The following is a 25,374-nucleotide window of genomic DNA, read 5'->3' on the forward strand; positions in this document are numbered from 1 at the left end:
AGGTTAAAGGATTGCTCACTCACCGATAAAAGGAAAGGCTGACGGCAAAGTGAGGAACATGCCGTCACTGTACATGGTGAATGTGACAGCAAAATACATGGCCAGACTGCCCAACACGAAGAAAGTGTTCACCGCTGTCCAGTAAGACATCTCCAAAACTAACTATGAACATGTAGAGAAAACACAAAGTGAGTCATTTGTTTAATTCTAAGCCTGACAAATGCCAATAAAATTAAAGCCTCCTCACACCTGGATGGTGACGGCAAACAGCAGACATGTCTGTGTGAGGAGGGCGAAGGACTGGTAGTCGGCGACGTCCTTCCCGTCACCCCTCACCGTGTCATGCATGGCCGCGTAAGGGATAAAGAAGAGCACCAAGGAGCTGTAGCAGCTGTGGAGGGCACACTTAAAGAAGGCCTTCTTGCTAAAGTACAGGTTGAGTTGACCGGGCACGTAGAGCTGAGGATGTTGGAAACTCCACACGTCGTTCACATCCTGCCCAGCAGGGGGAGGCAGACATAAGAAGTCAGCTGTTTTTTTACAGTGGGTTGGCAATACATGCAAACTTTAGGAAACTATGTTTTGTAAGTATTTTTATTATAATTAACTTGGTTTGCCTACACATGTAATGCGTGAACTACACCCCCTATTTCTTTAGGCAGTGTAATAAAAACAAAACAAAGAAACAAGCTTAGTGTATGCCTTATTCCAAAAGCAGGATTTTTTTTAATAGGGAATGAAAAATAAAGAATAAATAAATAATAAATAAATAAGTAGTACTAATGATGAATAAATAACAAGAGTAAAAATATAATAAATAAATAAACAAAATGCATAAATACTCATACACAAATTACATTCTAATACATAATCATAGTTATAATGATTACATTCTTCAATTACCTGATCGAACAGACTCATTCCCAGGACAGGTAGTGCTGTGTACACCAGATTGTACAGTGTGATGAACCACTCATCGTACACCGTCTGAAAAACAAAGTTACAATCCTTATTCTCATACAAAGAAGTGGTAAAGACGTTTGTTTTCTTAAGTAAAAGAACCAGCACAACAATATAAAAAATCCCTATTCTAAGTAAAGAAAAACATCAGGAGTAGGATCAGATTGTTTTTTCTGTACTGTAAAAAGAAAGAAAGGAAAAAGAAAATGAGACAGTGAATATGCAGTGCAAAAAAGATTAAAGGACAGAGCTTGAACATGAAGAAATAAATGGAAGAAGACAGAAAATCCTCCTGCTCCTCTCCTCCTCCTCCTCCTCCTCCTCCTCCTCCTCCTCCTCCTCCTCCTCCTCCTCCTCCTCCTCCTGACTCTCACCTGTGCAGAGAAGCCGCAGAAGAAGGCGAACCAGAAGTGGACGAAGGTGAAGGTGAAGTTCTTGTAGAAGAAGTAGCGCAGGAACTTGCACATGCGCAGGTAGGACCAGCGGCCGTGCACCAGCAGGAGGCGCTGAAGGAAACGGAACTGGGCGAAGGAGTAGTCGCTGGACAGCACGGCCTGCATGCCTTCCTGGCCTGAAATGCCCACGCCTATATGAGCCGCTGTGAGGATAAAGAGAAAAAGAAAAGAGGGTGTTTGAATCACTCTGTATCCAAAAAACAGATAGGATAAAGAACACATGCATCTAACTTTTTTATCGTTTCCTGCAATAACACATCACATCTTGCAACTCAAAAGCTGCATAACTCAATTTGTGGCCACTAAGGGGCAGAGATGCACCAAAACAAGCTGAAATCGTCATATGATCGGATTATTAAATTGCTATTGCTAACATGTGAGCAGCAAATATGGTTCAGGTACAGTATGTTTATGTCCTATCGATTAATCTTCAGAATATCTACTTTATTAATTTATAAAGTATAACTAATTACATTTCACAGAGCGCCAGGTGATGTCTAGAAACTGTTTGTTCTGTTATATCAATAGTTTAACAAAAGAAAACAGCAAATTCTCATATTTAAGGGGCTGGAAAGCAGATGACTGCTCATTTTGTTGAAAGCAGATTGATCAATCATTGAAATATTTGCTAAATAACTTCAAAACATGGACTAGTGTAATAATTGACCGAGTTGTGTTTATTTTGTCTGTTATAAATACTTAATAGTGCCCTACTTCTAGTGCAGTTTTCTGTTTTAGGTTGAACACATGCTTAAAGGGGTGGCTGTGTCTCAGGGGGGTTTGGGTGTCTATTTATCAAAGAGTTAGCGGTTCGATCCCCAGCCCCTACAGTCAACATGTCCAAGTGTCCAGGAGCAAGATTCCCAAAATGCCCCCTTAGTCATGCTTATGGTATTGAAGTTTATCCAAGTCTTTTTTTCTAAAACAATAGCTAAGCTAAATGACATGTTATGTGATGTTTAACTTTAACTTCAACACATAAAGCTGCACCGGTACCTTTGATCATGCTGACGTCGTTGGCTCCGTCTCCTATGGCCAGAGTGACCACCCGCTTGTACTTCTTCACCAGCTCGACCACCTGAGCCTTCTGCAGGGGAGTGACCCTGCAGCAGATCACCGACTTACACATGCACGCTGTCCTCAGGAACTCCAGCTCCATGCTGCTCTCTAGGGCGTACGCCTGAGAGAACATGGGGGTGAAATTAGGGAAGGGATGGGAAATGGAATTATACAACAGGTGAAAATATAACCTGTACAGTGTCAGAGACTGTATGTAGCTAGATTACCAATAGGAGCTAGTAAAAACGAGGTATGATATTTTTAACAAAACAAATTAAAAAGAAGGCACTGCTGAAGCCATACTTGGGTAATGTATTTCATTTCTAGTTCACCAATTTTGAATGAAATAGTTCGTAAAAAAAGTAATTACTCTCGACTGTAACAAAAGTAATTTATTAAAAAGATAAAACTTTATTGATCCCGGCATACATTCGGGTGTACACAAGGGTAATAATAAAAAATAAATAAAGACATTTAAGAATGAGCAAAATTAAAGAAATATGTTTCAAAAAGTGTCAGTATTAATTAAGAAAAGATAAGATCAATTAAAGTTAAAGGTGTTTACATATATAGAGATATGTATCATGATGGTTATGTTAAATATATATACATCCCAATTTGGTAGTGCGAGTATCTTCAAGGTTTTGATGCAATATACAAATATCACCCTTTCCCAGTCCTTTTGTATGCAGTATGAGTACACCAGGTGACAGATGTAATAGGGAAACTTCTCATAGCGTACCAGGCTGTGCCCGTTGATCACCAAGCCGTACTCTCCATTTACCGCCTCGTCTGCCATCACTTTCACACCTTTACCCAGAGTGCTTTCTGGAAAAAACACTGAATCCTCCCCTGGTTTCATGGAGGTCTGTGCATTCCTGAAATATATATACAAATGGTTGGATGCATGGCAGCATTTCATAATCAGCTCAGTTCCTCCTGTTCAGTGTCAACTCAAACAGCTTCTTTACACTTCCTCTGACCTCAGTTCCTGTCTGACGTCCTCAGGAGAGTTGCCTGATATGATAAAGACACCGTTCATCTCTTCCCGCAGTAAGTTGCACGAGTACCCGATGTTTTCCGCCGTTTCTGGAACAAAAATAAATCAGTAAGTAAACAGTTTAGACATATTTATGATGAACTTTCAGGAGGCTGTTCAGAGTCTCTGGATCATTCGTGTTTCTCAACAAAAGCTAAATACAAATGTTCATCTGTTTGGCACCATGCAGTCAGAAATATGAACAGACTTTTGCCACAAAAGAGAAATGAAAGAAATGCTAAACACAATGTATGTTGTAAAAAAAAATACAGATTGGCTTATGGTTCAGCACGGTTGTATGCACTGTGTTTCTCTGCATTTCTAGAAACATCACTTTGTGCTGGTTGGATAATCATGTTTTTGCAAACCTGACTTTGTTGTCAGGTGTGTACGATTGTAGTTGTAATACACTTCTATAATCATTAATGTATTTGTTATTTAGGGTAAACTTAATTATATATATTTTTCTTTTTTTACTATTGTTTTCTTTTACTTTTTATGTTTGTGTAAAAAAAAGTAAAGAAGTAAGTTTGTATTGTCTGCTAAGTACACGTAGGGACAAACCATTTCAATAAATCAAAAGTAAAAATAAAGTTGAACGCCCTCACGTTATACGATATATTTTAAATAAAGTTCTCTCTTTATATGTGAAGTTATGCACCTTGCTTGTCACCAGTCAAAACCCAGATTTTGATGTCGGCTTTGGACAGCTGCTCGATGGTCTGAGGGACTCCGTCTTGCAACTTGTCCTCTATGGCTGACGCTCCAAGCAGCTGGACACACACATTCAGATACATAAATCAACATGCAACCGAAACATAGAACCGAGAATTTACATTAGGAGCTTTACTGAAAAGAGAGTCGTATTTCCTACCAGCAGGTCCTTCTCTATCTCCTCGTACAGCTCGTCCAGTTTGCTCTCCCGGTCGTCCAGCAGGGTGCTGGCCTCATGGTGGCGCTGTTTCCACTGATTAAAATACTCCTCATCCAGATCCTTGTAGGCCAGCACCAGAGTCCGCAGACCCTCCCCTGCAAACTCCTGCAGAGCGGCATGTACATACTTGTATGGATTACATATGAAGGCACACACTTACATACATTTACCAACACACACACACTGACTGTATTGAGCGATAGGAACCGAATACACCCAGCTGTGCGTATTTTCTGACTAGGCAATATACTCTAAGAAGAAAGAAAAAAAAATGGGGGATAATCAGTTTTTGATCTGAACTGCACAAGAAACAAATTAACTAAAAAGGGAGGAATACAGAAATCAATAGAATAATTACACAGTGAAATGTTACTGACATTAAGGTGCTCTGTAGTGACATCCATCAGCTTGCTGCAGGACAGATGTAGCCTCTCGTAGATGATTGTGTCCGCGCCTTTACAGAAGAGAGAGAGCTTCCCCTCTGGACTCCGAACTACACACACACACACACACACACACACACACACACACACACACACACACACACACACACACACACACACACACGTAAAAACTTTGAGACTTAACATTGTTGTTTTTTCATGATTGAAATGAATAAAGAAAATACAGTCCCGATCTGTTACGTATGAAGACAGTTTTGAGCATTCTTAATGAGAAATCACACTCTGAATAAGAACAAAAACAATAGGGAAGGGAAAGAGAGAAGAAGAAATACATAATTTAAAAAAAAAAGTGCTTTATTTTTAATATCTCATTTTATTGCATCCTTTTGTTTATATATGTCACCAAAGAGGCCAGATTTTTGAAAACATAATATTGTTAAAAGGGCCCTATTATGCTCAGGTTGACATGTCCCCATACTTTAATATTCAAAAATGTCTTTATTTTTCTCATAGTGCTTGTGCAGCACCTCTTTTCACCCTCTGTCTGAAACCAGAACCCAGTCTGCTCTGATTAGTTAGCTGGCCGGCTCTGTTGGAATTGGTCAACCGCTTAGAGATTTCCCGCACCTTAGCCTTTCACGTACAATGTGTTGGAGCGCTACCCACTATAATAGAAGCATGAGGACCTGACATGGACACATCACACCAGGGTCATATCCAAGACGGCTCGACAGCGGCTCTTCTTCCTCCGCAGGCTGCGGAAGTTCAACATGGACCCCAGGATACTCTGCAACTTCTACAGGTGCACCATCGAGAGTATCCTGACTGGCTGCATCACCGCCTGGTATGGCAGTTGCACCGCCCTCAACCGTAAGACTCTACAGAGGGTGGTGAAAACTGCTCAGCACATCACCAGGACGGAGCTGCCATCCATGGAGGACCTCTACACCCAGCGGTGTAGGAAGAAGGCCGGTAGGATATTAAAGGACCCCCATCACCCCAGCAACAATCTGTTCTGTCTGCTGCCGTCTGGCAGACGGTACCGCAGCATCCGGACCAAGACCACCAGACTCAGAGACAGTTTTATACCACAGGCTATAAGACTACTGAACTCCTGAGCTGTGTGAATGTCTACTCACATCTGTTTATAGTGCACACATACATTATATATTATACATATCTGCCAAATACATCTGCTATACATAATATATGCATCTGTCCATACCTCCTCATTCCACAGTGTACAGTATTTAAATACTCTCAATGTATTCCACATATGTATATATTTCACATCCTCAAATCTTTATTGTTGATATTGTAAATATTCTTCTCTCTTTTTGCACTACTTTATTTATCTTTTGCACCATGCATGTTGAGTTGTTGGAGGAGCACGCGACATAAGATTTTCATTGCCAACATATACGCTGTATCTGCTGTGCATATGACAAATAAAACCTTGAAACTTGAAACCTTGAATGAATGTTACATAATGATGTCACTATTTTACAGAAATAAACAGTGTGAGGGAGAGAAACTGTAGGGAGCTTTGGGATTTTAGCCTTTGCAGACCATTTCCATTTTACATGATTACCATTTGTTGTTTTATCATTTCTCTTTTACCTCACTGGTTACCCTTTTCAGGTGGGTTGTTGGTGGGCCAAAAAAAACCCCACCAAAAAAAGGGGAATACTGAATAGGAACCTTGACTCTCAATTATTTCTAATCTGTTTTCAGAGGATTATTTACCTATGACGGACATCCTCTTGCGGACGTTGTTGAAATCGAGGATGGCCAGGAGTTCATAGCTGCGCTGCTGTCCCATTTCCACGATGGAAACGCTGTCCGGCGTGCGTGAGCGGAAGACAAATCCAAAGTTTCTGGCTGCAGTTACCAAAGCTCCCTCGTCTGGAGACTGCGCCTGATAGAACAGCTCACCTGAAGGAACAGAAATGTCTTTATTTGTTCAGTCAGGGAAGACGATTTGCTTTCAGGTCTAGATGAAGTTGATCATTGTTGGTCACTGCCTTACGATACTTGGATTAACATAAAAAGATAAGAGAGGGGATGTGTTAACCTTCTTTCTTCTCCTCCGCCATGACGGTGTGGCAGAGGGCCAGCAGTCTAAAAAAGGCATGGACCTCAGGGTTCTCCAGCTTTACGGCCTCCACCAGGGCGTGGTCATGGAAAATGAAGCGGGGGTCAGCCAGCGGGTTGAAGGAGAAGTCCACCCTCTCTGTATGCTGAAAGAGAGAGAGCTTAATTTATATATTTGTTGTGATGTGGCCAAATCAAGCCTTATCCTCATTATGATACCAATCTATCTTCAGTTATTTTATTGGCAAGCATCTATTGTTTTGTGGTTAAGACTCCACAGTGTTAAATACAAGTACTCCTAGATGATGAAGCAACACTGTTCTAAACAGGGGAACAAGGAAGTTGTATAGAAAAATATAACATAAAAAAAACAAATGACTGAATTTGCCATTGAGCTATAAGGACTTGCTGAGTTTTCTTTACCAACGTCCAACTCACCTGAGTTATTTCCAGTCTTTGACCTGTGTAGTCATACACATCGCCTGAAAAAAGATAAAATAAGTAATAAGTTAAGAAACACCAATGAATGAACCAGTTGCATAATGAATATTGAAAAAGCACATCAGAAACACATACTTAAAAACGCATGACTCTTTATCTTTGGATGACTTTTTTATCATTAGGATATGTTCTGTTGTTGATCATTTTTAAATGTTTTTAATGTGAAAAATGTTAGTTATCTTACGGCTTTTTTTTTTTAGATCTTGAGTGTATTTCTCTATCTTTTGAAGACTACAAAATAACATTTTTTAATCTATAAGGGCTTTTTCAGGAGATGTCAACGTCTTTTGGCATATATTATTGCGAAATGTTACATTTTTTACAATAAAATAAGCTCTATCTAATAAGTTTGTTTTGTACTGTAAAAATCTCTAGACTGCACAGCTTCACTTCCTGTCCTATGGACTCCTCTTAATATGGAAATCGAAAGAGGTGCTGAATTTTAAAGCTTGGATAACGACATCGACCGATACTTTGCATTTGGAAAGAATTGGATATATCCTTAATGATAGACTGGAGGACTTTGAGTGTTGGTTTTTCTGTACTGTTTTGCTTTTCCTTACTCAGTTATATCGTATGCCTTTTGCAGTTAAAATGAAGCTTGATATCCACCCCACAGGAATCTGTATCACTGCTGTATGTGTCATGGTCCTTGTTTTTCGGTCAGTTTTTTCCTGTTTTATTTTGAAATGTTTTCCCTTCTTGTGTCATGTTTAGTTTCACATCCTGTCCGCGTTTCCCTCCTGTGCCTGATTGTGTCATTGTGTTCACCTGTTGCCCCTGTGTTTCTCCTCCCCTCTCCAGCTGTGTATTGTCTTGTGATTACCTTTGTTTATTTAATCTTAGTTCCCCTTTTGTCTTTTGTCCAGTCGTCGTCTTTCCCAAGAGCCTGTTCCTTGTGGCGTGTCCTGGTCTTCCCTCCCTTGTCCTCCCTGGTCCTTTGGTTCGTCATAGTTTTCTTTTACTACTTTTCTGTTTTTGGTACCTTGCCTTTTTGTGTTCGTTAACAGCTTTTTTTTAATAAAGCTCACTTTTAGTTCTAACCCCCATACCTGCCTCCCCTCGTTTCTCTGCATTTTGGGTCCTTTACCACAACCTTGACAGTATGAATGCTTTTTAATAAAAATATTAGAAAAAACGAGAAGTTTGTTTTGTAATTGAAAGTGTTGATTGATTTGTACTCAAAAGAATGCCCGATAATTTCTTTATATCTGACTTTATTCTGTATTTCTATATGAATGAATACAAATATTAAATGCTGTACATCATCATGACATGCCATTATAGATTACATTGATTCTAAATCCCATGAGTAAGAAACCTTAAGAGGCCTCTTGCCATTATTTGAAAAAGTTGTTTTCACAAAAAGAAAACAAACTTGATTACAGAAAAGGCTTCAGAACAACGAGTGAATCTCACCGTATGATTTGCCGTTGATGGAGCACTTGTTGAAGGTCATAATATTCTGGGTGAGCGTCCCTGTCTTGTCGCTGAAAACATACTTGATCTGGCCCAGCTCCTCGTTTAGCGTGGTGGTGCGAGCCTCAGCGGGGGTGTCGTTCCGTGAGTAGTACATCCTCCTGTCCCAGTCGATGTAGAAGCTGTTCCCCAGCCGGATGATCTCCACACTGCAGAATATGTAGCAGGATAAAGAAGATGTGGTCCTTAAACATTTTGTAAACGTTTTGCTACTCCCATTGGATGTTTGATGTCATTTGAGTTTAAAATGTCATTAAATAAATAGCCAATGCACACAAATCAATACCTAACATAGAGAGATATGGGCACCACAGTGTTGAGGATGATGACGTAGGACCAGAATGTGAGGAAGGCGGAGAAGGCAGCATCGTTGCCATCTTGTCTTGGCAGGAAGACCATGAACTGTGAGCCTTCGTTCAGCTCCCAGAAGCAGTTTCCTATTGCCAAGATGGTGCACATGAATGCCAGGAAACCGAAAATCTGCATGGAAAGACATCAGAGAAATGGCACTTCAGCTCGCAAACTCATTTTGAGAGAAAAAAAACACAATGAATAAATCTGAGTACAGCAGGTGCTGAGTTGGGATGCGTCAAAAATAATGGGGATTTGTTAATAACGGTTTTGCAATTATATATCACAGCTGATGCACACATACAGAAAGCCAGATACATTTTAGATGCAGGAAGTCACACTCATTGCGGCCAAAGCTGTTTTTACACTCTTTCCTAACTTCGGAAGATATCGAAGATGTTGGCAATAAAATTTAAACTAGATTTAGGTTGACACCAGTATGGTGAAATCCTTCTTGAAAAAACAATTGGACCTTTATAAACAAGTGATAATCTTAATTTACTTTTTATACCTATACCTCCTTTTTTGTTCTGCTTTTAGACCCAACTGCTTTCCAAACCCCATGACATAAAATGTATACTGTGTAGTGTACTATCAGTTAAAGGGAACTGTCCCTTTAACTGAGGTTTATCTTGAGTTCAGATGAAAGAGGAAGATCATGAGAGGACTCACACAAAGGACTAAAACATTCATCAGTCGGTCAATGCTTGTCCTCTTGAACGTGCTCTTCCCACAGTTCTGCATCAGCTTTGTCTCTGGACCTGCAAAACAAAATACATGAAACAAATACATGTTCTCATAACAGAAACAAATACATGTTCTCATAACAGAAACAAATACATGTTCTCATAACTTCCTCAATTTTAAATCCCTTTTAGTGTGAAGTAAGACTTGAATCAGACATTTCACTTAAGTTTTCTTTTTCATATTTCCTTCTTAATTATAATTGTGCTTTCTTAGTCTGTAGGGACTTGGCTTGGGAACCGTAGCGGCCCCGTTTCAAGTCTAGATGGAACCAAGTACAGAGTGTGGACTGGAAGCCCTGACATCTTGGTGCCAGGACAACAACCTCCATCTCAACGTCAGCAAAACAAAGGAGCTGATTGTCGACGAAAGGAAGAAGCAGAGAGAGGCACACACACCCATCACCATCGACGGGACTCCTGTGGAGAGAGTCAGCAGCTTCAGGTTCCTCGGGGTAAACATCAGTGAGGACCTGACATGCACACATCACACCAGGGTCATATCCAAGACAGCTCGACAGCGGCTCTTCTTCCTCCGCAGGCTGCGGAAGTTCAACATGGACTCCAGGATACTCTGCAACTTCTACAGGTGCACCATCGAGAGTATCCTGACTGGCTGCATCACCGCCTGGTATGGCAGTTGCACCGCCCTCAACCGTAAGACTCTACAGAGGGTGGTGAAAACTGCTCAGCACATCACCAGGACGGAGCTGCCATCCATGGAGGACCTCTAAACACAGCGGTGTAGGAAGAAGGCCGGTAGGATATTAAAGGACCCCCATCACCCCAGCAACAATCTGTTATATGTATATATTTGACATCTTTCCATCTTTATTGTTGTCATTGCACCTAACGTTACTGCACTAGCTGTTTGCACTAGTTTATTCTTGTCTAATTTTAGCACTATTTTATTTATCTTTTTACACTTTGTATGTTGAGTTGTTGGAGGAGCATGGGATATAAGATTTTCATTGCCAACATATACGTTGTATCTGCTGTGCATATTACAAATGAAACCTTTGAACCTTTGAAACTGCCACACACCCACTAATGCATGTCTCTAGTTCCTGTTTGTGAATGTGTGTATTAGGGGCCTATGTGTGTGATTTACTGTAAATAACAAAAGAGTCAAAATGGAATAAAAGAGAACATATTATGCTATTTTTCAGGGTTTTTTGCCTCTCCTGAGACATGTTTACATGCTTTAATGTTCAAAAATCTCTTTATTTTTCTCATACTGCTTGTGCTGCAGCACCTCTTTTAACCCTCTGTCTGAAACCAGAGCCCAGTCTGCTCTGATAGATTAGCTGGTTGGCTCTGTTGTGATTGGTCAACGACTTAGATATGTCCCGCCCCTAAGCCTATCTATAAGAGGCCCGAGCCACTAGACGCAGAAGTGTTACAGACTGATGTCACTATGTTACAGAAGTCAACAAAGGAGTCCCATAGAGGCGTTTCAGGCAGGGAACTTTGGAATGTTTGCAGACCATTCACATGCACAAAAACTTATATAACACACAGGAAAAGGAAAACCCCAAAAAGGATAAAAGGGCCTCCTAAATAAAGTACTGTATGTATAAATCTTAATCTATTGAGTGACGTCAGTGAAAAATAATCATTCCCCACCTCCAAACAGCACCAGTCCAAAGCACCATTCGGTGTTCCTCAGGGTGCAGCCTCGCAGCAGGATCTTCTCGTTGTCCAGCGAGTATTTCTGACCTGCGTAGGTAAGCGTTCCTCTGAAGCGGTCCAGTCGATTGTTGGGGGGCTCACAGCGTACTTCGCCTATTAAAACATGTAGGCATATCATTCATGTGGGACTATCCATTATGATAGTGATTACAACTTTGACGTGGGACATTTGATTCCTTTTTTTCACACAGTAGAGAATTTGATTCAGAACCCAGTTTTGTGGCCTAAAACTAATACTTTGTGGCCTAATTTGACTTTGTTTCTTTGTTGCTCTCAATCCACACAGAAATAGACATGCTGTTAATATTAGGAGACCATACATAAACACATATAACAATAAACATGGAACTAATATGGACATTTAAGCAGGTGAAAAAATGCAAACATACATTAAATAGTAACAGCGAACAGCATCAAATGTCTAAAATGCTCTTGTATCTAATTAAGCAGAATAACGCCCCATTTTTAACTATGGAAGTTACGGTATGTGTTTGGTTTAACATTTTCATATTTACATATTATTTACTTATGATTTGCCTGGTGTATTTGCTCTTTTTGCTGCCATGCTTGAAAGTGCAAAATGCTGAGCTAAGTATGAATGATGTCACATGAAAACACCTTATCCAGGTTTGTGTTTTGAGAGTTATTATATGTGTGTCTACTCTGAATGCTTGTAATTTTAGAAATCGACATTCGGTTGTCCTCTAGATGTCTTACCATCAAAGTCTGCTAGTTTTTCAATATCCTCTCCCAGGTCTCCTGTCACGGTCAGGGCCTGTCTCACTTTCAGGTTAGTCTCTCTGTGGAAAAGGAGAGGATAGTGATAGATAGAAGAAAAAGGAAGAAGATGACACAATAGACACAAATGAAGAAGGAAGAGGAAGTGCTTTCATTCCATCATTTTCCCCTTTATTAGCACGCAGCGGACTCAAGAAGGTCCTGAAATTAGCACCATTATAACTGAGTCAGGGAGCTACATCGAATGTAAAAATACAAAAGGTTCCTAACCCTACCCTCATGCATTCCTTATACGTTTAACAGGCTCACATCCTGACATAACATTTTTTACTTACCCATCCAGCTCTGCCGTCTCGATGTACACCAAGTTGAGTGGTTCACTGCTGGAGAGCAACAGGAGGTCGGCCTGAAATACAGAAGGATTTATAACTCAAAATATTTGTTTTATAATAAACAAAGTTATCATCTGCATTATCCAAAGAAAATAATTGTAGCTCGAATCTCTTTGGAAGGAGCAATAGCTTGTAAATATTCCAGCAATTTACTAACAGTGACAAACTGGTTGTTTTCCAGCTTGATGATGTCTCCCACTTGGACATCCATCCATTTCTCGCTCCGCAGTCTGAAAACAGGAAACAGGAGGCTGGTAAGTGGATGTTTGCACTTTGCACTCAGCAGTTCAGAGAAAATGTATTATTTTCCCTTTCCTTAGGGACAGTCAAAAAAGAAACTGTCCATAAATAAGCACTGAACAATGAGGTCATCCTAATATTAGTTTCCTTTCCTTCACTGCATGTTCCTGCCAGTTTCCTGAAGTACTTTCGGAGCATCTGCAAATAACAGCCACAGTTCTTAGAAGTTGGCTGGAGTACAAATATTTGATGCTGTTCAGGGTTTTCCATTTCATGCCTCAATTTGTGCCAGTGATTCAACTTTGAGCTGAGTTCATTGTTTACTTGAATCTCTCTCTAATTTGATCGGCTTGTAATACAACTTGCTGTTTATGACAATGGACATTTTCACAATATGATTTCTTTCATACTCTACATAATTTCATTAAACCTTTTACAAAGCAATAGACAAATGAACTGCAAATCAACTTGACAATAGTAGTATAGTAGTAATAATAGTATATTTCAACTTTGCCTCCATTAGGTTTCAGAAGAGTTTTTCTCAAACTACTTTGCTTTTATAGAACAAATCATTCAAATTTGTTGTGCTTTTATTTACCAATTTACATTGATGAGCACAATAAGTCACTCCATAGTCACGGTCAGAGCTGGGCAGTATTTTAACTACATGTATTTGAAATACGTATTTAAAATACTTTTCAGTATTTTGCATTTTGTATTTTTACAAGATTGGAAAAAATGAAATGTAGTTTGTATTTAAATACTTTGAGGTGCTGTATTTGGGTATTTTAAATACAAAAATACTTTGCAAAAAACCTTTTTTTTAAATCAGTAAAACTAAGCGAATCACCAGAGATCTTTGGGTCAAGACGTAAATCACGTGACACGCCCAATCGAGACTTGAATGCGACCATTTTTTCTCCGCGACGTCAGCAGTCATCACTACTACAGCAGTGAAGAGGACCTGCACCTAACACGGCTCTGTTGCTGGCTTTTCGAGGCATGAAACAACACTAAGGTGAAATGTTTTGTATAAAAAAAATGCTACAGTCTTCCCACACACATTGTCAACAGAATTACACCATAAGCACTAGACTATTTTCGAGTGTTAGCTTTCTCTTGAATGATGAGTGTTTGATAGGCAGGGGTTGATAAATGACGGTCAGTCAAATTGCTTAGGTCAGCGAAATTGAGCAAGTTTCTTAGAGTGTAGCCTAGGTAGCTTATCAAATATAGACCAGAGAGGTCAAACATGAATGCTTGACTCGCAAAAGGTAAACTAGTACTAAACGTAAGATATGGTGATTAAATTAGTCACTCTCACTGAGGACAGTTAGGAGATCCAATTTTAAATTGGATGAAACGGTAGAGGAACACGGCCATATTATTTGATGTTAAACGAGAAAGGACCCGTTTCTATGACCCCCAATAAAACAAATAACGCCAGTTTTGTGTTTAAACCCGTAATAGCCCCTGTATCGGCCTAGTGATGTTGTAGGAGCCCTCGCAGGCATGTTCCCTCCCACGGCAAGACCTCGAGCTGGCGAATTCCTTTTCCACTCGGTACCAAATTCTATTACCAAACGAAAGAATGAGATAGGCTAAACTGGGCTCATAACAATGTTTTGAGCCCAGAACGATCCATAACTATAACCTGTCAATAAAGTACTTATTTATTTATTGTGAAAAAACGTGAGAAAATTGTGTTGTTTAGGGGCTTGGGCCACTTGACAAATGTCCATCATAGAGCAGTAGGCTAGGTCTAAGCATTTCTGAATAATATTAAGTCTTCTATGTTGATTCATACTAACTAATTATATGGAGATTCAGTTCCTGTTAGAGCTCCAACCAAAGCTAGGGAGGATCCTTGAAAACCCACTTTTATATAATCTTAAACTACACATTTAGCTTCTAAAATCATATTCACACTTGGCTTTTTTTTTTTTTAATAGTCCATTAGAGACCAATACAGTAGGCTGTATTAAGCATTTCTAGGGCATATCATATTTATTTTATATTTGTATTTATTGAAAACTAATTCAGTATCTGTAGATCACTAGATTTGGAGTCACTGCCTGTTATGGCGCATAGTAGTTAGTTTTGTGCATGGAGCTTAGCTCAGCTGTTAGCAGAGATGTCAAAAGTAAAAGTTAAAAAAAAAAGAAAGAAAAGAAACACAGTTTCCTTCCAACACAGGTAACTTATCTGAGTAACCAGTAGACCTGTGTACTTGTCTTACGATCAGCTGACTACACTGGTTGGATCAAGTTTGTGGTGGGTCCTTGTTAGATTGTTAGAAGTGTTTTTCAGTAACAACGCAGTCTATCTATCCCATTAGGTACAATGGAGTAAATGGTCTAACAGCTATGTAATAGGCTACCACGTGCTAGTGTTGTACTTACACCAGAAAATGTACTTTTACTTTTACTTTTGACACCTCTGGCTTTTAGTTTTTCCACTTCCAAACGCTTTATCATTAGTATCCTAGGTAATATTTCACTTGGCAGGTTAGAAGAGCCCTTTCATGCAAGTGCATATAGTAGTCAGTTTCGGATTTAATTGTTTTTCCTTTTTTTATGATGTGATTTAAGTGTGTGTCTGTTGAAGAGTAACTGACTAACAACTTTTTTTTTGACAATTTCGTTTGAAATAGAGGATGTCCCACTGAACTGAGATGAGTGACAATCATGATGATGAAGAGGCGTCAGGTGAGCCTCAAGCCACCACATCTTCAGAAGGTACCACTGGGCCTAGGTGTGCCATATTGGATGGGAAATTCTTCAAAGTAGTATCTCAAAATCCAAGTGGAAAGATAGAAGCTGAGTGTCAGCTGTGCACAACCAAGAAAGCCATTATTTGTGGCTCTTATCAAGCAACAACAAATTTCAAGACACATTTGAAAAGAAAACACCCAGAGAATCTACAGGAATTTGAAAATTACAAAAAGGAAAGTGCAAGTGGCCAGCAGAAGAAAGCCAAAACATCATTAAGGCAGACTCGTTTGTTTGACCATGCTAGCCCAACAATATCACAAAGTAAAGTCGACTCCCTTGTGAAATCCTTTGTTGTCACAGGAATGCACTCATTAGCCACCGTTGAACAAACAGAATTCATCGAGCTTGTGCAGGGACTTCACCCAGGTGCCAATGTAATGTCCAGACGGACACTCGGACGACGGATTGATGAAGAATTTGCAACAAAAAAAGCATTCCTAAAAGAGACGCTTAAAAATGTTCGCCGTGTTTGTACAACAGTGGATATTTGGTCAACAAAGAAAACCAGTTATTTGGGAGCAACAGTACATTGGATCAATGGAGACACGCTGGAAAGGCAGTCAGCCGCTCTTGCCGTTAGGCATTTTCCCAGCCCCCATACTTATAACCGAATAGCAGAACTGTTGGATGAGATTCACACAGAATATGGGCTGTCTTCAGACACCATTGTGTCTACAGTTACTGATAATGCATCCAACTTTGCAAAGGCCTTTAAAGAGTTCAGTGTCACTGGAAAAACAAATGACCCAGATGAAGTTGAAGAGCTGGACGATGAGCTGTCCTTCCTGGTCATAGATCCTGAGAGAGAAGAAGCATCTGAGTGTTCCATCATTTTACCACCACACCTCCGGTGTGCGACACATACTCTGAGTTTAATCTCAACTACTGATGTCAAGAAATCGATCACTAGCAATGCAACTCTCAGCAGGCTGAATCATTCAACGATGGCGAAGTGCTCAGCATTATGGACAGCATCTGGCAGACCAAAGAGTGCTGAAACGCTAGGCAAAGTAATCGAGCAGCAACTCAAGACACCCTGCATTACAAGGTGGAATTCTCTGCATGACTCCTTGAGTCAGTTGTCATTCTTGCGTGACAAGCTCCCTGATGCCATGACTGCCCTGCAACTTCCACCATTCAGGGAAGTCGAACTGGACTACATTGAGGAATTTTGCAGAGTGTTACGACCGATTGCCATCTCAATAGATCAGCTTCAAGGGCAATCTGCATGCTATTATGGTGAGCTGTTGCCAACACTTTTCACCATTCAAGCCAAGCTGGAGGATCTGCAAGCATCAAACTTGAGGTACTGCTCACACGTTCTTCAAGCAACCATAGCAGGGTTCAAAAAACGCTTCCACAATTTTCTGATGCTGGAGCATGACGTGAATGAGGCCATCCTGGCAACCACAACACACCCATACTTTAAGATGAGGTGGTTACCCCAGAGGTTGGCTTCTGAGAAGAGGCGAATACAGCAACTGATGCTGCACTCAGCAGACGAACTCGGACTTCTCTCAGAGAGTGACGGGACCACACCGAGCACAGAGGAGAATGACGAATTCTTTGTGTTCACTGATCAAGGTGAGAAGAATTTCTTTACACTTTAAAATACTTAATTATGTAATTTACAATAGCATGTTTTACCTTTTGGTGACAATTTCAGTATTTATACTTTGAAGAATGCATTATTTGGTCCTCGGGGGGGAGTTTGTGCTAGGTATTGCTATGACCCTGTCTGATTGTTGTCTATCTGTCTGTTTGTCCATGCATAGTGTCTGGCAGAGGCCAGCTTGCCATCTCTGATTGCTCTTGTTTTTTTTCTGTTGTCTTCAATCTCTACAGGAACAGTCAACCAGCTGGAGGCCGAGGCCTTGCCCAGCCACAGCAAGGCGGAACTGGAGACCCTTCATTTTTTGGAGGATCCCAGAAAAGACCTGGCTTCACTAAATGCATACCCTTTGATGAAACAGCTTTTTGTGAGATTTAACACAACCCTACCATCCTCAGCCCCGGTTGAGCGCCTGTTTTCTTTTGCTGGCTTAGTGAACCGGCCTCACAGAAGGTCATTAACACCAGATATGCTGGAGAAGTTGGTTGTCCTGAAGAACAACTGATCTGTTTTTCTGTTTAATATGGATAAAATAAAATGGATTTGAATGTAGCGTTAGCTGTCTCCTTTTTTATTTATTGTACATTCCTCAGTTTACAGACAGTATTCAATACAGGCATTATCTCGCGTGTATTTTTGTATTTTCAAAATACAAAATACTTGTATTGTATTTAAATACATTTTCCAGACCAGTATTTTTGTATTTTATTTTGATACATTTTTTGATCAAGTATTTGTATTTTGTATCAAAATACTTTATGATGTATTTGTGCCCAGCTCTGGTCACGGTAAGGCTTGGGATGATCAACTATTATTTGTTTTCACCTCTTAAAGAACAACAATGTTTTCATAAACTCAGCAAATATGAGACAACTGTTGGAGTTTAAGTTGTAGTACTAGCCTCGCCTGAATTTGAACTCTTGTACTATGCAATTGTACCCTTTATCAGGAAGGCCTCTAAAACCTGGAACAATATTGATTAAAATATGAATTTCTACTGACAATAATACTCAGATGCACTAACTAAATTTTTCAGTAAAATGTTAAAAATCAAGTGTAATTCACCATATATGTCTCAGGAGGACGTATTATGCCCTTTTTCAGGTTTTTGTATTTTGTGCCTCTACTGTGACATGTTTCCACGCTTTAAAAGTTCAAAAAGCTCTTTATTTTTCACATACTGCCTGTGCTGCAACATCTCTTTCCACCCTCTGTCTGACATCAGAGCTCTGCTGTGATTGGTCAACTGCTTAGAGACGTCCCGACCCTCAGACTGTCACATCCGATATGTTGGAGCGCTAGCCATTTAAGCTCTACATACTGTAGTGAAGTCACTATTTTACAGATGTATAGTCCAATGGAGGCGTTTCCGGCAGGGTGTGTGGGAGAGAGACACTCCCTCTGTGGTGAGCTTTTAGATTTCACCCTTTGCAGGTTATTTACATATACACAAGAATCTCACACTCTACAGGAAAGGGAAAACCCCAAAAGGCATAATATGGTCTATGTAACAAAAGCAGACATCAGGCTAACATGAAGAAAACAGACTGTTTCTACCATCCTGCAGCTGATTCCCATTAAGCCCTTAACAGTGCAGCCAAGAGAAAACCCAGCAGGAAAAACAGACCATGCTGGCCCAAGGATTTTGGTGGCACTTAGGATACTGAGAAACAGACTGCATGTAATTAAAGATAATTAATCAATTTGTCATTCATGACTATAAACATCGACGCAGCAAACAAAACGTAAGATACTTAAATAATTACATTTAAAGAGGTCTTTGGTATAGCTTTTCTTCATAATATTGTTGGCTTTGCATCTGTTATTAGAATATTAAGGGAGATTAACTTTCACCCACAATAAATAAACTGTGGTATGTTAGGAAACTAGGACCCTGATGTCTAAAAAAGGATATTTCAAGTCCATATTCCTCTTTTTATGATTTTGAATTATTCTGTTTATTGACAAGCCCGCTTCATATTTTTTCCTGTAACTTTTTCTTGTATTTCCCCACATCTGTGTATTCCTCCCAAGCTTCTTGACCAGAACTGTTTCTACTTAGTCAACAGGAAGAAGCCCCAAGATGGTAGTGCTTGTTCTTGATTGATTGATTTGGTTTGACCTGAGGTATGCTATTATAATGTAAAGGTGAAGGGAATCCAAGAAAATTCCCTGAAGAACGCCTACCTTTGCTTGACAGGTTAAAAGACACTGATCTTGGATTTAAAATACACAAAAACACAGATATTGGTTGCCTGAAACTTCGTATATGGCCACAGGTGTACTGCCTATGATTCATAAGCCCATTAGCAAATATGATTGTACTAAAAAAAACGTACTTTCTGTCAATGAGGACTTGAACTTTTCTGTTGTTGACTTGATTATCGCTCCTGTGCCGATTCTGAAAAAAAGACACACACAAAAACAAAATGAAATACTCAAAGATGATCTCAAGAAACTCAAGTTTTACCAACAATTACTGAATAGATCCGATCAAAATTCCCTTGAACCAGCTAACATTGTGTAATAATTTCCTCACTAACTTGCAAATGTGTGGGAAAAGACAGGGTGGTATCTTAAAATGGGATCCTCCCACTAAAGATTTTACATTAAATTACACCTTTTGACCTTATTAGTAAACCTTGACTTCCCTTCATTGATGAGTCTCCAACATGATGAAACCTCCTATGTCTCATTACTCTGTAGTTTCCCATCACTATTTACATACTGTGTGTGAGTGAGACAGAGAGGCGGTTACTGAAACAGTCAGCGCAGTCAGGAAGTTTCTCATAAGTAATCACTAGCAAGGTTTTCATACAGTATGTGTCTATTCGTTTTCCTGAAGTGGAGAAGGTAACCGCTTCATTCAGGTCTCATACTTTTAGTACAGACGTTTCATAAAACGAAAATCTATATATTTGGCTCTGTCGAACGGCCATCAGAGTGAAAATCAAAAAATGACAGATACTAAATACTTTATAAAAGAAATAATAAGTAAAATTCAATTGTTCTTCCTTAGTGAAACCCACGGAGCTTTTGCAGGTCAAGGAGTTTCTGTTTTTAACTTTCTGTTTTTTATTAAAACCTAAAAAAACCTTATACACACACGCAGCCACAACAAACGTGCAACATGTGACTGAAAGGTATTTTAATTGTTTAGTTGTTTTAATATTTTCTCAAACAAAAGGGGATAGGGATGTAGGATAAAATAAGTATTACTTTTTGTAATAATATTCATGTTTTTCCAGCTATCCTTGTATCCCCTTGCACCCAAGTGTGGGATTTACTGAATTTTACGATAATTGTTCTCTGATTGAAACTAATCGTACTGTTAAACTTTATTGGCAGTTTTGACTGAAATCAGTGCAGTCAAGTAGGCAGTATAACCGTTTTTATTTCACAACAGCTTTCCCAACACTGGTGACAGTTATACAGCGTTTGTTTTGCAAGGTAATCAACCTTGCAGTTTTTCTGTTTCTGTTGGCGACAAGAACCGCTCAGGAGTGACACCGCTGCCAGACCAAAAGTCTCTTGTTTTCTCCTGGAGCTAATGTTTAACCCATGGTGAACCCATTATTTCCTCTTTGTTTGGCATTAGGGTTTTGGATGCCATACTCACGCACGCATGCACGCACGCATGCACGCACGCACGCACGCACGCACACACACACACACACACACACACACACACACACACACACACACACACACACACACACACATACTGTACAAACATTTTTGTGCTTCGATGTCCTTGAATGCTGAAACAAAAAGTCATTTTCCGTTCATTGTTTATTCGATGTGCTTTTTAATTCTGTTTCGGTTCCCGTTAAGCGATTAGAGAGAAGAAAACAGGTTTTCATCAGTAACAAAAAACAAATAACAAACTGACTTCCTGATGAACTTAGGATTTCTCTTTGCTATAATGAGCCTGAGGAATTGAATCAAACCGAACCCTAGCGACCTTAATTTGACTGATAAATACTTTTTATGCGCTCATATCAGTTAAGAGGAGTGTGAAGTGTTTTGTACATAAGACTGCTGACGTTAGTGGAACGTTTTCTTCCCACAGTCTGAGAGTAAATATGATTATCAGCTAAATGAAACTCAGTATATGCCAAGCAGCAAGAAGATATACAGTATCTAAAAGCTACTTACCATAAAGGAAGTTCACTTGAGATTGAACGGAATTCCCCTGGGATCAGATTGTGGACTTGCTTTCGTTATTCATTGATGTTTGCCTGAACTGTCTTGCTTGCCGTTTTGCTTTTTGAGCATTTCCAACACATCGTTTTGTGTTATTGGATTAGTCTTTATATGTTAAAACTCTAGTCCTGATAATACTAAGACTGCAAAGACACTATTTGGGTAAGGAAGAGGTATGGGTTTTTTGAAGTGATTCCTGAGTTTTTTTCTTTGTTTGTTTGTTTACTGTCCCTTTACCTATAAGTGTTTCAATTTGTGAAGGTGCAGAAAGAGGAAACGTTTGCTTACGATATCATCAGTGGCATCCTTGGCAGCGGTGACTGTCAGCACGAGGACCAGAGGCACGACTGTGGTGAACCAGGACAGAGAGGAGATCTGAGGAATCACCTGAAGAACACACACACAGAAAACTGTCTTCAGTTCACTTCAGGGTACATTTATTTGTTGGTATATTATCTTGTAAAAAATGAAAAAACTAAATGACACGGAAACTTAAAATGAGAGTGTGAAGCAGAGAAATGTTAAGACAATAAAGACAGGCAATTAAATAAAATAATTCAAGCAGATGAAAACAATAATTTTAATGTAATCGCACATACAACCAGTGTGAAAGATGACATTGGTCTAAAAGACATTGGGGAAAGATCATGGTAGAGTGAGGTGACACAAGGACAGATTTTTTTGGGTGTTAAGGTGGGAACAGTGTGTGCCTTATGTTAATTAAAACTTAAACACAAAGAATGACATACAAACACTCAAAATCAACTTGTGAAAATGGTTCTCAAACTGTGTCATTGCCAAAAGGACCACAACTTAAATTAGATTTGAGGAAGAAGAAAGAACGTTGATTAACAATGTTGCACTGCAAAAGCATTCGAATGGCTACAAGGAAAGTTGCACGACTTGTCCCCAAACTTTTTCATCAATATATTTTCTTGATCCATGTTTAAATGCATTTCATTTGGTCTATGAAACAACTTCATACTGCAAATCATGTCGTGCAGCAGTTACATTACAAAGTAAAAGGTGTGCAAAAACATAGTGTGTAAATGAAACTAAATATAATAACAAAAATGACCAGTAAGTTGCAAAAAAAGGTTGAATACCCAAATGCCTCTATGGCCCAAAAACGATCCATTAAATTGACAAGTTTACTATGTATAGGATAAGAGTAAGGTACAAACTTTGCATACAAGGTGTTCATCAGGTCTTCCAAGTAGGTTCCATCCTGGTTTGCATGTCTTTGTTTGTCACTCAAAAACTGTTGTTCTTATGACATTTCACAAAATTAACACATGTGACAGGTGAAAGGATAAGTGTTGTTTGTTGTTGTCCCAGGACAATGTTTAAGTGGTTTCCTTTATTTGTATTATATGTCAAATTAAGACTAATAGTATCCTATTAGCCACTGTTAGAAATGGTCAAACTCTGATATTGAGATTAGGATGCATAAAAACGCATCATGGACATTCACACGTGCAAACTAAACTTTTCAGAAACAATTGAAACTGCCGTTGGGCTCCAGTTCCTCCTTGTTTGTCAGTACATTAGCCCGAGCAACATGACTACTTTGCAAACGATGAGGCAATTTCCTGTACTGGATATTACACTTCCTTAATCTCGATGCTCTTGATTCATCCATATCCTGTTTGGTTAACACACAAGTACACTGTGAAAATAATGTGTTGTTTGCTGTGGATTGTGTTGTGTCAAGACTGCCTATTTGAAAAGCAGAAATTGGCTATTTTCCGATTGGACTGAGTAGATAAAATCCTTTTCCAGCATATTATTAATTCTGTATCTTGCAAATGTGTTAAATATTAAGATGTTCTTCAACTAACCTGATTATTTGCTAAAGTGTAATTTTCATTTTATTCCTAGAGATTTATTATGTTTTACATAGTATAGTTGGTTCAGAGTGTTGCATTTATGTTTCCTGCATATGCACAGTATGTTTGTATGTCTGTTTCACTCACCTGGAGCACCAGAAGAAACATAAAGTAGGCATTTGCGATCCTCTGGAACTGCTCAAACAGGTTAAGAGGTAGGAAGGTGAAGGGGTTGTACTTGGAGGTCTTGATGGCATTTGTCTGGTGTAACAAAAATGAAGGATAGATAAGATTTAGTTTTATGCATTCAATATACTTTGTCAAAAAATATAACCTTTATGTTTCAGTGAAGAAGTACTGGTCTTCAGTCAACACGTTGAATATGTCCAATAACCATCAAAAATGGATATAAAGTCCTCAATGACAAGGTTGTTCAGAACATTTTGGAGCCACTCTGCATATTAATGCTTTTTTATGTTCCTTTTAAATGTTCCTCATACTTCTGTACTCTTTTTTAATTTTTGTTTTTATTTTTTAATTCAATTGACACAACATTTTTTATAGAAAAGTCTTTGTATTTCAGTTTAAACATTAACACATCTACAAACCTTAGCATACTGTGCACAGAGAGCAACTTTTTCAAGATTAAGCTAGCTGACAGCAATCCAACATTAGCTAACGGGGAATAAGGCTAACATGAGCAGGGCTAGGCAACAACGCAAACTGTAAATTCTACATTATGAGCTTGTTAATTTTAAGCAGCAACTATGTCTACTAACTTGGTGCAAGTGTGCAAACAAATTGAGGCTACCATACCATAAGCAGATCTAGGGTACTAGCAAGCTAACCTCAGCTAAGTGGGCTAAGAGTTAGCATAGTTTAAGGCAATAAATAATATATAAATTGATGACCCAGCATATTTGGTCCCCTAAAGGTGGCTAGCTTGACCTATGTGCCTATGTTAGCCTATAAAGGAACAAAGTTAATCTTGTACATAATTGTTCAATGATACATTGAGTTTAGCATAGTCCTATTAGAGAGGGTCTTCTGATCTCTGAATGTAGCCTATTTTGTCAAAATGTTTTTAAAAATATATGTTTTATCCCTCACAAATTCAAACAAAACACAATTACAGGGTAGCTGGTGACTGGCCACAAAAGAAAAAGACAAAAATACACATATTGGTCCTCTACATGTTCTGTTAATGTGTGAGGCTTGTTTCATTCTGTGAAACTTCTTCATATGTATCTAACCTTATGATGGTAATGTCGCTCTATGCATCCGGAATGATAAAACAGAAAGCCTGTTGGATAATCACATTTATGACTTAAACAAATATTTGCCTATGATTATGGCCCTTTGGACATTCACAGGCAAAACTATAATGTTAGGAGGTAAGCAGAAAGACATGTGGGCTGACAATCATTTTGAATGCACTACTTCCAAATCAACAACATGGATAAAATAGAAATCAAACCTAACTCTAGGTAGTAGTGTGACTGAGTTTATCAGATGTTGTATCATGGAATATGATTATTTGGAAAACGTAGAAAACATTAACCACGGTGGTGTGTGTTGATGTCAAAGATACTTTCTTCACATATAACTACACAAATACTACTTTGAAACAATATTTTAAAAACAAATCTGTATAAAGAGTCAGAATTGTTTTTTCTTCTCTGTTAAGCTCAGAAAAGTAACTAATATTCAGTTCAACCTCACTGATACTAACTAACTGAGTTTGACTTTATAAGACAGTTTCTTTCAGAGGGAGGCTTTTGCTTTGTGCCAGGTGGATCTTATCAGGAGGCTAAAAGCTCTTAACCAGCCGCACTGTGACTCCCATGTCAGTTTATCACTCTGCGTCTTTAC

At 39.1% G+C, this 25,374-nt stretch overlaps 1 protein-coding gene across 3 annotated transcripts in view; it reads right to left on the minus strand.

The window, feature by feature from the left end:
- The window catches only part of LOC134873504 (phospholipid-transporting ATPase ID-like), a 47,777-nt gene that overhangs the window by 3,501 nt on the left and 18,902 nt on the right, over nt 1-25,374 (minus strand). For all 3 annotated transcript variants that reach the window (XM_063897163.1, XM_063897165.1, XM_063897164.1), the window contains exons 4-26: nt 23,650-23,763; nt 21,962-22,060; nt 19,807-19,868; nt 12,999-13,071; nt 12,785-12,855; nt 12,429-12,511; nt 11,646-11,804; nt 9,949-10,037; nt 9,212-9,405; nt 8,866-9,074; nt 7,384-7,427; nt 6,926-7,091; nt 6,598-6,786; nt 4,825-4,940; nt 4,388-4,552; nt 4,175-4,286; nt 3,458-3,563; nt 3,217-3,352; nt 2,412-2,595; nt 1,335-1,558; nt 904-987; nt 250-495; nt 24-162 (exon numbers count right to left, since the gene is read on the minus strand). In XM_063897163.1, coding sequence (XP_063753233.1) covers nt 24-162; nt 250-495; nt 904-987; nt 1,335-1,558; nt 2,412-2,595; nt 3,217-3,352; nt 3,458-3,563; nt 4,175-4,286; nt 4,388-4,552; nt 4,825-4,940; nt 6,598-6,786; nt 6,926-7,091; nt 7,384-7,427; nt 8,866-9,074; nt 9,212-9,405; nt 9,949-10,037; nt 11,646-11,804; nt 12,429-12,511; nt 12,785-12,855; nt 12,999-13,071; nt 19,807-19,868; nt 21,962-22,060; nt 23,650-23,763 — 3,064 coding nt within the window. The remainder of the gene's footprint in view (nt 1-23; nt 163-249; nt 496-903; nt 988-1,334; nt 1,559-2,411; nt 2,596-3,216; nt 3,353-3,457; nt 3,564-4,174; nt 4,287-4,387; nt 4,553-4,824; nt 4,941-6,597; nt 6,787-6,925; nt 7,092-7,383; nt 7,428-8,865; nt 9,075-9,211; nt 9,406-9,948; nt 10,038-11,645; nt 11,805-12,428; nt 12,512-12,784; nt 12,856-12,998; nt 13,072-19,806; nt 19,869-21,961; nt 22,061-23,649; nt 23,764-25,374) is intronic.

Source organism: Eleginops maclovinus, chromosome 12 (genome assembly GCF_036324505.1).
Source record: "Eleginops maclovinus isolate JMC-PN-2008 ecotype Puerto Natales chromosome 12, JC_Emac_rtc_rv5, whole genome shotgun sequence".
NCBI classification, from domain to species: Eukaryota; Metazoa; Chordata; class Actinopteri; order Perciformes; family Eleginopidae; genus Eleginops; species Eleginops maclovinus.